The 13,103-nt window shown below is 46.3% G+C and overlaps 1 protein-coding gene across 3 annotated transcripts in view; it reads right to left on the reverse strand.

The window, feature by feature from the left end:
- LOC140481391 (RING finger protein 145-like) overlaps positions 1-13,103 on the reverse strand; it is a 51,797-nt gene that overhangs the window by 18,981 nt on the left and 19,713 nt on the right. For all 3 annotated transcript variants that reach the window (XM_072577517.1, XM_072577507.1, XM_072577525.1), the window contains exons 5-7: positions 4,776-4,954; positions 2,305-2,445; positions 1,177-1,359 (exon numbers count right to left, since the gene is read on the reverse strand). In XM_072577517.1, coding sequence (XP_072433618.1) covers positions 1,177-1,359; positions 2,305-2,445; positions 4,776-4,954 — 503 coding nt within the window. The remainder of the gene's footprint in view (positions 1-1,176; positions 1,360-2,304; positions 2,446-4,775; positions 4,955-13,103) is intronic.

The following is a 13,103-nucleotide window of genomic DNA, read 5'->3' on the forward strand; positions in this document are numbered from 1 at the left end:
CAGTTTCCTCCCACAGTCCATAGATATGCTGGTTAGGAGGATTGGTCATAGGAAATGCAGCGTTTGTGGGGTTGGGGGGCACTGTGGACGGCGAGTCTGGGATGTCCTTTAAAGGGGGCGCAGATTTGATGGGCTGAATGGTCCTACACCACTCTATTTGCACCGCAGGGATTCTGCCATTTCTTTTGCCAAAGAGTGTTTTCGGAAATGGAGAACATTCCATCTTTCAAGGGATAAATGATTGATGGTTTGAAACAGAAGCTGATACACAAGTCAGGATAATGGGATAGGTGTTTCATTCGTGCAGGAAAGAGTCAGTACAGAATTGATGGGTGGAAGGGTCACCATCATGCTGGAAACCTCCCATGACTGATGAACATACTCCAAAATCAGACAACAGCTTTGCTGAGCCTTTTTCTGAAATCACTGTAAATTGTCTCTGCAGGACCATTAAGTCTCGACAAAAGTCCCGGGTTCGGTCTCAGGTGAGTGTGAGACCAGCCTACAACTGGGTCAAGAAGGGTGGTGCTGGAAGAGCACAGCAGGTCAGGCAGCATCCGAGGAGCAGGAGAGTTGACGATTCGGGCAAACCAGCCTATAACTGGCCTCAGTGTCTGGTGGGCAAGGACAGGAGCTGGGCAGGGGATCACAGAGTGAGCAGCCCGAGCTGCTATCGCTACCAGCCATTACCCAACTGGCCAACGAGGAAGCCAAGGCCAGGAGGGGATCGAGCCCTGGGGGGGGGGGCGAGGTCCTTAGCAATCCACCTGCCTCACTGCTGAAGCTCAGGTGAAATGAGACAGACGTTTGGCTCCACAGGCTGGGAAGCAGAGCTCAGCACGCAGTGGGCAAATAGAGAGGGGCTCAGGGAAGTGAACATGGGCATGCTCCAAATCTGGGGGCAAGGGGTATTCTCCATCCCCACAATTTCCACCCACTCCAGACCACTCCACCCCCTCCCCACACCACTCCGCCACACCACCTCCCCACACCAATCTGCCACACCCCTTCCCCACAGCATTCCACCTCTCCATACTACTTCACCAACCCTACCAAATCATTCCTCCATTTCCCCACACCCACTCCCCCATTTCCCCACACCCACTCCCCCATTTCCCCACACCCACTCCCCCATTTCCCCACACCCACTCCCCCACCCCCCGTCCTATCATTCACCTGTTCCGGGAAGCTCCTAGGGCAAGCACGATGGGGTCAGTGATCTCCAGCATCGATTGGAGGATGGAGGCGACTATGATGAACAAGATGATGCTGAGCAGGAAGGTACGCTGCAGGACATGCAGGTCTATGAGGTCAGTCTGTAGCGCCAGCAGCAGAAAGGTCACCCCTTCAGTCACACCTCTGTGCACAGAACAAAATTACTGCAGGATAAAAGCCAACATCAGACCCACTTGTGGTATTATTGTTTGAAAACTTCAGGAAAAGGGCATTAACAGAGAAGGTTAAAAACTAAGATATTGGAGGAGTCTGCCAAACGGATCATCCCTCAGGCTTTACTCTACCAGTCAATGTGATCTCAATTGACTAAAGAAAGATGCAGCAACTTCTGGACCATATCCACTTTAAAAGCAATGTGCTGCGGTTGCTGGAAATCAGTAAAAACCTGCAAAAACACCTTAATAAATGATTTGATCAATTCCCCACAATGGGCATCAAGTAACCTATAGTTACCCATTTGCTGCCTCTTCCCCTTTTTGAGTGTATTTACTATTTTCCAGTCTGATGGAACCTTTCCTGAATCTGGTAAATTAACACCAGTGCATCCACTACCTTTATTAACCAACTCTTTTAACACCTCAAGGCAAAGACTTGCCAGCCTGCAAATTCATAACTTTGCTCCACACGATTTCTCTCGTAACTGCAATTTTGCCAAGTTTCTTTCCCCTTTCCACTATTGCCAGAAAGTGTTTCTAATATCCTCTACAGTGAAGACAAAAGCAAATCAATTGTTTATCTCATCCTCCATTTCCTTACCATTGACTACCAACTCCTCATTCTCAGTCTATAGAGCAGCAACACTCGATGATCATTTCCACATTGTCTGAGTTTTGGGAACTGTATTGTGGGATAATTGGTAATGGCTTCTCCCATTATAACAGAAACTACATTTCAAAAAGGCTTGGCTGTAAAATGTTTTATGATGCCCAAAGAGGGAGACAGGGAGTGGGGGGGGGGGGGGGGGGGGGGGGGAGATGTGGTGACAGGCTCAGTAGACAGGGCAAGTTCTTCCACTGTTTGTTTGTTGCTTGGTTTAGGGCGTGGATCGGGTCACTGAAGCTCCCTTACCTGTGCATGAGGTTGCCATTCGCAAAAGCTGAATATCCCTGAAGGTAAAATTTGCACAGAGTGAGCAAGCCCAGCGACAGACGGGAGACCGTGAATGTCAGGCCCACCAGAGAGTATGGAGTGACACAGCACCCAGCTACGCTGCAAGAGGTCAAAGGCAGGAGGTCAAAGGGGCATCAAACATTCGACAAGGTGAATACTTGATAGCATCAGATAGGCAAGAGAGAAACATGCATGCTGGAGTTTTACAATACTTTTGCCATCAAATATATTTGGATTCACAACAATGCCACGCTGAAAAAGATATTCATTTAGGGTAGTGATGGAAAAGCAGGCAAGATGGTAGAGGCCACTAATCAGATTATATTTGGTCTTATCCAAAGACAAAGTCAGAAGTCACACGGCACCAAGATGTAGGCCAACACGTTTATTTGAAATCATAAGCTTTCAGGTATTATTGACTAGGCCGGAACCCCCCCCCCCCACAAACCTTCCCTCACAACCACCCCGCCTCAAAACATTTTAAGAAGGTAGCCCAGACCCTGACTTTACATCTGTCCAAAAAAATTTAAACTGGATAACCTAGGAGCGATGCAGCTGGTCAAACCACTCAACCTTAAACAAAACAGAGTTATCTCAACAGCACGAATGAAACTCAAACAAAAGAAAACAGAATTTAGAATAGCTCAATTTATTTGATAACCCAATCAACTCTTATCGCAATTTAACGAAGGAGCTGTTTAAATCCCCGCAACATCCTATAAACACAACCCTTAGTAAAAGGTATATTCAAACACGGGTTCTGACAGACAGAGGAGGTTTCAGAGAGAAGTTCCAGGCAAGACCTCTGCTAATCATGGAACCTCTTTTCACTGTAGCTGCTTCTCTGGGTCCCCAGCAACATTTTGATTGCTTGCGAAGAAACTAAACCAAACTAGAAAAAAAATCTTGAACTGGGAGAACTGGCCACTCCCCTGGCATTGTTTTCAAGTGGCTATTTCCAGACATATCAGAACCTCTGCCTTTACAACACCCTTTTGAGAAAGCGAAAAAAAAACATAACCTTGTGAAAGGGACAGCATCATCCTTCGTCAGGTGAAGGAGCGGTGCTCCAAAAGCTTGTGCTTCCAACCTGGTGTCATGTGTCTTCTGACTTTGTCCACCTCAGACCTTTGTCCACCAGCACCTCCACATCATTAACCAAAGACAGTACAGGTTCGAGGGGTCTAATGGCCTCAACTCCTCCTAATGTACATATTTTCAAGAGGGATTACAAGGAGACCTCGGGAGTTCAAAGACACAAATCCCTGAAGGTGACACGTTCAGTCAAATCACGAATTCCCAGAGAGATAAGGAGAAATGTCTTCTAACAGAGAGTGGTGAATCTATGGAATTCACTGCCACTGAAGGCTGTGGAGGCCAGGTCATTGAGTATATGTAGGACTGAGATAGATAGGTTCTGGAGTATCAAGGGGGAGAAAGTGGGAGAATGGGGTTGAGAGACTTATCAGCCAGGATTGAATGGCGGAGCAGACTCGATGGGCTGAATGGCCTAACTTCTGCTCCTGTTTCTTACGTTCTTATGCATCGTTATGTGAAAGTATTTATTTGCACCACAATACGGCCTATACATTAGGTAATCGAGATTAACGTTCCCGGAGCTGAGAGGCACAATCTCACTGAAGCATATAAGCTTCTCAAGGGGCAAGGTGTGGAACTAAGGCCACAAAGCAGTTTCCCCTCAGGAGAGAATTGAAAAACACTGAAGTACAGTTTCAGGATAAGTGGCCAATCAATTGAGGAGTAATTTGTTCCGATTAGAATGGTGCTGGAAAAGCACAGCGAGTCAAGCAGTAGCCAAGGAGCAGGAAAATCGATGTTTTGGGCCAATGATGAAGGGTTTTTTCCAGCAACGTCGATTTTCCTGCTCTTCAGATGCTGCCTGGCCTGTTGTACTTTACTAGCACCACTCTAATCTAGACTCTGATTTCTAGCATCTGCAGTCCTCACTTTTGTTGACTAATTTGTTCACTCAAGTTTATGAATTTTTGGAATTCTCCAGCCCAGAGAATGGTGGATGCTGTATCATTGTGTACATCATGGGCCAGCAGAGATAGATTCCTGATCTCTCTGGGAATTCAGGAAGGTGAAGAGCAGCTACTGTCATAGTGAATGGTGGAGCAGGATTGAGGGGTTGAACGCTGTAATTCTCATATTCCTTATGAAATGCTTATATTCCTTATGTTTCAATTACAATAGAGACCCCATTTCCAAAGTGACCTCATTGGCCACAAACTGCTTTGGGACGTGCTGAGGTTGAGACCGGTTCAAACAAATGCAGTTCTTTCCTGAGAAAAATTAATCAGTGAATCCGCAAATTGTAAGTGATGGACAAGGTTTGCTGTCGCTCTTTTTTTTTCAAAAAACGTTCGAAGTCTTTGAAATTCTCTTCAGCTGATCGCAAACAGTACCTGGTGAGGAAGGCGAAGTCCAACCCCTCCTGTGATGCCCCCTGCTGGCGGTGCGAACTGAAGTAGAAGTAGACCTCTGTGACAAACAGGACCAGCCAGAATGTGGTGAAGAGGGCTGGCACCGCAAACTGGTTCCACAGTATCATGCCTAGGCCCAGCACTCCATACAGCTCACTCTCCTGTGTATGCACACACAGGGAAAAAAAAAACACACACACAAGCCAGCCATGACAAGTCAACTCCAGGCACTGCCTCTTCAAAGCCAACATCCCGCCAGCCCACAGCCCAAGATTCCCTTCATCATCGGTCCAAGGGTACGCGCCCATCTGCAAACCACACCTCACCTTCCCCACCTCCTTATCTCTCATCTGTCACTGTCGGAAACCAAATCCTTTGTTTTCTAAAACCTGTTCCTTTTCTCGAGGATACTGTGTCCTTGATTTTTTTTTTCCAGAGGGGCTCATAAATGGGCTGGGCTCCGATTAGACTGGTTTGGTACAGAGATTATAGGATATTGAGACGCCTTTTTGTTTACATGGAAACAGATAAGACTTCCGGCCGAAGTGGTCATGTTTTAGATGTGACCTATATAGTGAAAGGGGAGTGATCAACTCTCTGAGCAGTTCAATCCAGAACTAGTTGGGAGTTCAGCAGTGGACTGTGAGAACAGGTTCTCACTCCTTCGGCTCTTCTAACTTCAACCTGTAAACATCGGTTCCTTTCTTTTACTGTGTTTTAAGGGGATTTTCTTATTGGGACTGTTGTATATATGCAGAACAGCATAATTAAGTCTAGTTTGGATAGACTGAGTGCTGTAGGGGCTCTTTATTCCATTCTTTGTGTTTTATTGTGCAATTTTGTGAATAAATTTCTATCTGTTTTAAAATCTAGTAGTCAACATAACTATCTTACTCCAGGTAATTTTCACTGTCAGAACACCCCTGGTACTCACCTTCCACCCTACCAACCTTCGCATAAACCAAATCATCCACCAACATTTCCGCCACCTCCAAAAAGACCCCACCACCATGGATATATTTCCCTCCCCACCCCTTTCCACCTTCCGCAAAGACCGTTCCCTCCGTGACTACCTGGTCAGGTCCACGCCCCCCTACGACCCACCCTCCCATTCTGGCACTTTCCCCTGCCACTGCAGGAACTGTAAAACCTGTGCCCACACCTCCTCCCTCACCTCCATCCAAGGCCCTAAAGGAGCCTTCCACATCCATCAAAGTTTCACCTGCACATCCACCAATATTATTTATTGTATCCGTTGCTCCCAATGGGTCTCCTCCACATTGGGGAAACTGGGCGCCTCCTAGCAGAGCGCTTTAGGGAACATCTCCGGGACACCCGCACCAATCAACCACACTGCCCTGTGGCCCAACATTTCAACTCCCCCTCCCACTCTGCCGAGGACATGGAGGTCCTGGGCCTCCTTCACCCCCGCTCCCTCACCTCCAGACGCCTGGAGGAAGAACGCCTCATCTTCTGCTTCGGAACACTTCAACCCCAGAGCATCAATGTGGACTTCAACAGTTTCCTCATTTCCCCTTCCCCCACCTCACCCTAGTTCTAAACTTCCAGCTCAGCTCTGTCCCCATAACTTGTCCAACCTGCCTATTTCCTTTTCCACCCATCCACTCCACCCTCTCCTCCCTGACCTATCACCTTCATCCCCTCCCCCACTCATCCATTGTACTCTATGCTACTTTCTCCCCACCCCCACCCTCCTCTAGCTTATCTCTCCACGCTTCAGGCTCACTGCCTTTATTCCTGATGAAGGGCTTTTGCCCGAAACGTCGATTTTGAAGCTCCTTGGATGCTGCCTGAACTGCTGTGTTCTTCCAGCACCACTAATCCAGAATCTGGCTTCCAGCATCTGCAGTCATTGTTTTTACCTCGACAATTTTCACTGTACACTTACCGAAACAAATTGCAAAGTTATGGTCTAGGCTGCCTGCTTAAGAATGTTTTGTGTGGTCTGGCCCAGTCCATAACAGAATGGGGGCTCTTTGCGGGATCTTAAGCAGCGAGTGGTAGGTGCTAGTATCTTCATTTTGGGTGTTGGTTTGGTTGGGTAGATAAAGCATGGGGCAGTAATGGCTCTTTCAATCGCCAAAAGTTTTCTGGAAGTGGTTGCGGTAACTTTGGAAGTTTTGCAAAAGGTGAATAAGACCAAGCTGCAGGAATTAGCAGACCAGCTGGGGTTGGACCTGCCTGCTTCTGTGAGGAAAGGAGAGATAATTACAGCAGTAACTCAGCGATTAGAGTTGCTGGAGAAACCGTCAGAATCTGTAGATATGGCAAAAATTCAATTGCTAATGAAACAGCTTGAGTTAGAGGTGAAAGATAAGGAAAGGGCAGCAGAAATGAAACCATTTGAATTACGGTTAAAAGCAGAAGAGAAAGAAAAAGAACAAAGTGCTTTAGCAGAAGAGAGAGACTTTTTGAACTTCAGAAACTGACACTTAAAAAGGAAAGTCAGCTTAAAAAGGATGGAGATGAAGGCTGAAGACAAGGCGAGTGAGGAAGAGAGTGGGGTGGGCAAAAGCCCGATGAGAAACTGTTTAAGTATGGTCAAGCATTGCCTAAATTTGATGAGAAGGATGTGGAAGCCCTTTTCATCTCATTTTAAAAGGTGGCTAAACAAATGCAGTGGCCAGTGGCAATGTGGGTTTTGTTGATCCAAACAAAACTTGTAGGTAGGGCGGGTGAGGTATTCACATCACTATCAGAGGAGGTATCAGAGGAGAATGAGGAGGTAAAAAAAGCCATTTTAAGTGCATATCAGGTTGTACCAGAAGCCTATAGACAATGTTTCAGGAATCTAAAGAGGGACTTAGGTCAGACCTATATTGAGTTTGAAAGGAGGAAACAGAGTAATTTCAATAGATAGATAAGAGCTTTAAAAATCGAGCAAACCTATGATGCCCTTTCAGAGGTAATTATTTTTGAGGAATTCAAAAATTCACTGCCTGAAGTAATGCAAACTCATGTGGAAGAGCAGAGAGTTAAAACAGCGAGGTAGCAGCTGAAGTGGCTGATGGTTATGTGCTGGTCCATAAAACTCAGTTTGGCTTCCAGAATCAATATCAGTCCATGAGGGATAGAAATTAGGGCAAAGAGAAATCCTCACATGGAAAGTAAAAGATAGATCTCAGTGAAGATCATAAGGATAACCTACCACAGGGTAAAAATGAAACCATTGATTGGAACAAAGAAATTTAAAAACTCCGGTATTTTCACTGTAATAAAGTAGACCACATGAAATCACAGTGTTGGTGGGCCAGAAGAAAGCCAGATGTAGGAAAACCAGACAAGCCTGGAAGTTTTGTTGAACTAATGACAAAAAGCACAAGGGAAGCTAGACAACTGCCTCAGAGTGTACAAGATGACGAGAGGTTGATTAAGGAGGAAGTGCCAGATCTGCTTAAAAAATATACATGCAAGGGTAAAGTTTATTCACATAGGCCAGAAGTAGCAGGTAAAGAGGTTACAATATTAAAGGACGCAGGATCCTCTCAGTCTGTAGTGCTGAGGGATGAGGAGATATGTACTCCTGAAGGACTATTGCCAGAAAAAGGTACTGGTAACTGGAATTCATGGTGAGACAAAAAGAGCTCAATTATGTAAAGTGAGGCTCGAGAGTCCAGAGAAGAGTGGAGAATTTGTGGGAGGAGTACTGGACAAACTCTCAGCTCCAGGAATACAATTTGTCCTTGAAAATGGATGCAAAATGGCACCGGATATGGCCTACTCCTTGTGAGCTCCTCCGTGCAGATCTTAGTTTCCTATTTCCTACAATCGTTCTACACTCTTTAAACTTAATAGCATACTTCTAAAAATTACTAATAACTATGTTTTATCTACTCTACTGTTGTTAGAGTACTGAATGGACTCAAACTCTTAACATTCGCCTGTTCCTGTGTTTTTGATTTTGCCGCTGTTTACCTATTATCTACTTATCTATGCTACTTAACTCTGTGATCTGCCTGCATTGTTCGCAAAACAAAGCATTTCACTGTGCCTCGGTACACATGACAATAAATTCAAATTCACTTCAAATTATATAGCTGATTCACCAGTAGGTGTGCTGCCTTCTCTAGTTGAAAAGCCAGTGAAGACAGCTGAAAAAAAGGAAGGATGTTTATCCAGGAATTTTCCCAGATTGTGTGATCACAAGAGCACAGAGGCACAAGTTGAAGCAGGAGAGATCAAAAGACACAGATAAGGAAGCTGACATAGCTTTATCAGAAACTTATTTTGATCAGATAAGTGGTACAGAGCAGGAGCAACTAGGTAAACATGCAAGTACGTTTAGAACATAGAACATAGAAAAATACAGCGCAGGACAGGCCCTTCGGCCCTCGATGTTGCGCCGACTGAAGCCTACCTAACCTACACTAGCCCAATAACCTCCATATGCCTATCCAATGCCCGCTTGAATGCCCATAAAGAGGGAGAGTCCACCACTGCTACTGGCAGGGCATTCCATGAACTCTCAACCCGCTGAGTAAAGAATCTACCCCTAACATCTGTCCTATACCAACCTCCCCTTAATTTAAAGCTGTGTCCCCTAGTAACAGCTGACTCCATACGCGGAAAAAGGTTCTCACTGTCAACCCTATCTAAACCCCTAATCATCTTGTAAACCTCTATCAAATCTCCCCTAAACCTTCTTTTCTCCAATGAGAACAGCCCCAAGTGCCTCAGCCTTTCCTCATAGGATCTTCCTGGTAAACCTTCTCTGCACCCGTTCCAGTGCCTCCACATCCTTCCTATAGTATGGCAACCAAAACTGTACACAATACTCCAGATAAGGCCGCACCAGAGTCTTATACAACTGCAACATGACCTCAGAACTCCGGAACTCAATTCCTCTACCAATAAAGCCCAGTACGCCATATGCCTTCTTCACAGCACTATTTACCTGGGTGGCAACTTTCAGAGATCTGTGTACATGGACACCAAGATCCCTCTGCTCATCCACACTACCAAGTAGCCTACCATTAGCCCAGTAATCCCTCTTTTTATTACTCTTACCAAAGTGAATCACCTCACACTTAGCTACATTGAACTCCATTTGCCACCTTTCTGCCCAGCTCTGCAACGTATCTATATCCCGCTGTAATCTGCCACATCCTTCTTCGCTGTCCACCACTCCACCGACTTTCGTATCATCCGCAAACTTGCTCACCCAGCCTTCAAGCCCCTCCTCCAGGTCATTTATAAAAATGACAAACAGCAATGGTCCCAAAACAGATCCTTGCGGAACACCACTAGTAACTGCACTCCAAGATGAACCTTTACCATCAACTACTACCCTCTGTCTCCTTCCAGCCAGCCAATTCCTAATCCAAGCCTCTAATGCACCCTAAATGCCATACCTCCGTATTTTTTGCAGTAGCCTACCATGGGGTACTTTATTGAACGCCTTCCTAAAATCCATATACACCAAATCTACTGCTTTACCCTCATCCACTTCCTTGGTCACCATCTCGAAGAACTCAATAAGGTTTGTGAGGCACGACCTGCCCTTCACAAAACCATGCTGACTATCCTTGATCACATTATTCCTATCCAGATGTTCATAAATCCTATCCCTTACAATTCTCTCTAAGACTTTGCCCACAACAGAAGTGAGACTCACTGGCCTATAGTTACTCGGGCTGTCCCTGCTCCCCTTCTTGAACAAGGGGACCACATTCGCTATCCTCCAGTCTTCTGGCACTATTCCTGTAGACAATGACGACATAAAAATCAAGGCCAATGGCTCCGCTATCGCCTCCCTAGCTTCCCAGAGGATCCTAGGATAAATGCCATCAGGCCCAGGGGACTTCTCTATTTTCACCCTTTCCAGTATTCCCCGGACCTCTTCCCTACATACCTCAAAGCCATCCATTTTAATCACTTGTGACTCAATATCCACATCAGCAAAAATGTCCTGTTCCTGAATGAATACTGACGAAAAGTATTGATTTAGTGTCTCTCCAATCTCCTCTGCCTCCACGCACAACTTCCCACTACTATCCTTGACTGGACCGATACCTACCCTCGTCATCCTTTTATTCCTGACATACCTATAGAAAGCCTTAGGGTTTTCCCTAATCCTACCAACCAAGGACTTTTCATGTCCCCTTCTCGCTGCTCTTAGCTCTCTCTTTAGATCCTTCCTGGCTACCTTATAACTCTCAATCGCCCCAACTGAACCTTCACGCCTCATCTTTACATAGGTCGCCCTCTTCCCTTTTACAAGGGATTCCAATTCCTTATTAAACCACGGCTCCCTCACAAGACCCTTTCCTCCCTGCCTGACTGGTACATACTTATCGAGGACACCCAATAGCTGCTCCTTGAACAAGCTCCACATATCATTTGTGTCCTTCCCTTGAAGCCTATTTTTCCAATCCACACATCCTAAGTCATGCCTCACCGCATCATAATTTCCCTGCCCCCAGCTATAACTCCTGTCCTGCAGTGCACATTTATCCCTCTCCATCACTAGAGTAAAAGTCACCGAGTTGTGGTCACTGTCCCCGAAGTGCTCACCTACCTCCAAGTCTAACACCTGGCCTGGTTCATTACCTAGAACCAAATCCAGTATAGCCTCACCTCTTGTTGGCCTGTCTACATATTGTGTCAGGAAACCCTCCTGCACACATTGGACAAACACCGACCCATCTAACGAGCTCGAGCTATAGCTTTCCCAGTCAATATCTGGGAAGTTAAAGTCCCCCATAACAACCACCCTGCTACTTTCACTCTTCTCCTGAATCATCCTTGCAATACTTTCCTCTACGTCTCTTGGACTATTAGGAGGCCTGTAGAAAACTCCTAACAGGGTGACCTCACCTTTCCTATTCCTAACCTCAGCCCAAACAACCTCAGATGGCAAGTCTTCCTCAATCGTCCTTTCCACTGCTGTAATACTATCCTTGACAAGTAATGCCACACCTCCCCCTCTTATACCCCCACCTCTGACCCGACTAAAACATTTAAACCCTGGAACCTGCAATAGCCATTCCTGTCCCTGTTCTACCCATGTCTCTGTAATGGCCACAACATCGAAGTCCCAGGTACCAACCCACGCTGCAAGTTCACCTACCTTATTTCTTATACTTCTGACATTGAAGTATACACACTTCAAGCCACCTTCCTGTTTACCGGCACCCTCCTTCGAGATCGATGCCTTGTTCCTAATCTCCCTACACTCAAGGTCCTGTACCCTAAAGCTACAGTCCAGGTTCCCATGCCCCTGCAGAGTTAGTTTAAATCCGCCCAAAGAGCACTAGCAAACCTCCCCCCAAGGATGCTGGTGCCCGTCAGGTTCAGGTGGAGACCATCCTGTTTATAGAGGTTCCACCTTCCCCAGAAAGAACCCCAGTTATCCAGAAACCGGAATCCCTCCCTCCTGCACCATCCCTGTAGCCACGCAATTAACTCTTCTCTCTCCCTATTCCTCGACTCTCGATCACGTGGCACAGGTAACAGACCAGAGACAACAACTCTGTTCGTTCTAGCTCTGAGCTTCCAACCTAGCTCCCTAAAAGCCTGTCTAACATCCTCAGCCCTCCTCCTACCTATGTCATTGGTGCCAATATGGACCACGACTTCAGGCTGCTCCCCCTCCCCCTTAAGGACCCGGAAAACACGATCAGAGACATCACGTACCCTTGCACCTGGGAGGCAACATACCAAACGGGAGTCTCTGTCGCCCCCGCAAAACCGCCTATCTGTTCCCCTCACTATGGAGTCCCCAATAACTATCGCTCTACCTTTCTCTGCCCTTCCCTTCTGAGCAATGGGGACAGGCTCCGTGCCAGAGGCCTGAACCTCGTTGCTTACCCCTGGTAAGTCATCCCCCCCCACAAGTATCCAAAACGGTATACTTGTTATTGAGGGGAACGACCGCAGGGGGTCCCTGCACTGGCTGCTTCCTCCCAGTCCCCCTCACTGTCAACCATCTGTTTAGCTCTGCTCAGCTGATTGAGCTACAGCCGTAAGATAAGAACTTAAAACCGTTGTATCAAAAGGCGCATACACAGGAGAGTGAATGTATCCCTGCGTGCTATTACTTAACAAATAATGTCTTAATAAGGAAATGGAGACCATCACACATTCAAAGGGATGAGAAATGGGCAGAGATTCGTCAAATTGTTTTGCCAGTAGTATATAGAAAGAAGGTGCTGCAAGTGGAGCACAAGCTACCACTTGGAGATCATTTAGGGGTGAGGAAAACACAAGCTAAAATACAAAGACATGTTTACTGTCCTGGACTACATAAGCATGTAGTTGAATTTTGCCAGACGTGTCATACATGTCGGC

Source organism: Chiloscyllium punctatum, chromosome 1 (assembly GCF_047496795.1).
Source record: "Chiloscyllium punctatum isolate Juve2018m chromosome 1, sChiPun1.3, whole genome shotgun sequence".
Taxonomy (NCBI): domain Eukaryota; kingdom Metazoa; phylum Chordata; class Chondrichthyes; order Orectolobiformes; family Hemiscylliidae; genus Chiloscyllium; species Chiloscyllium punctatum.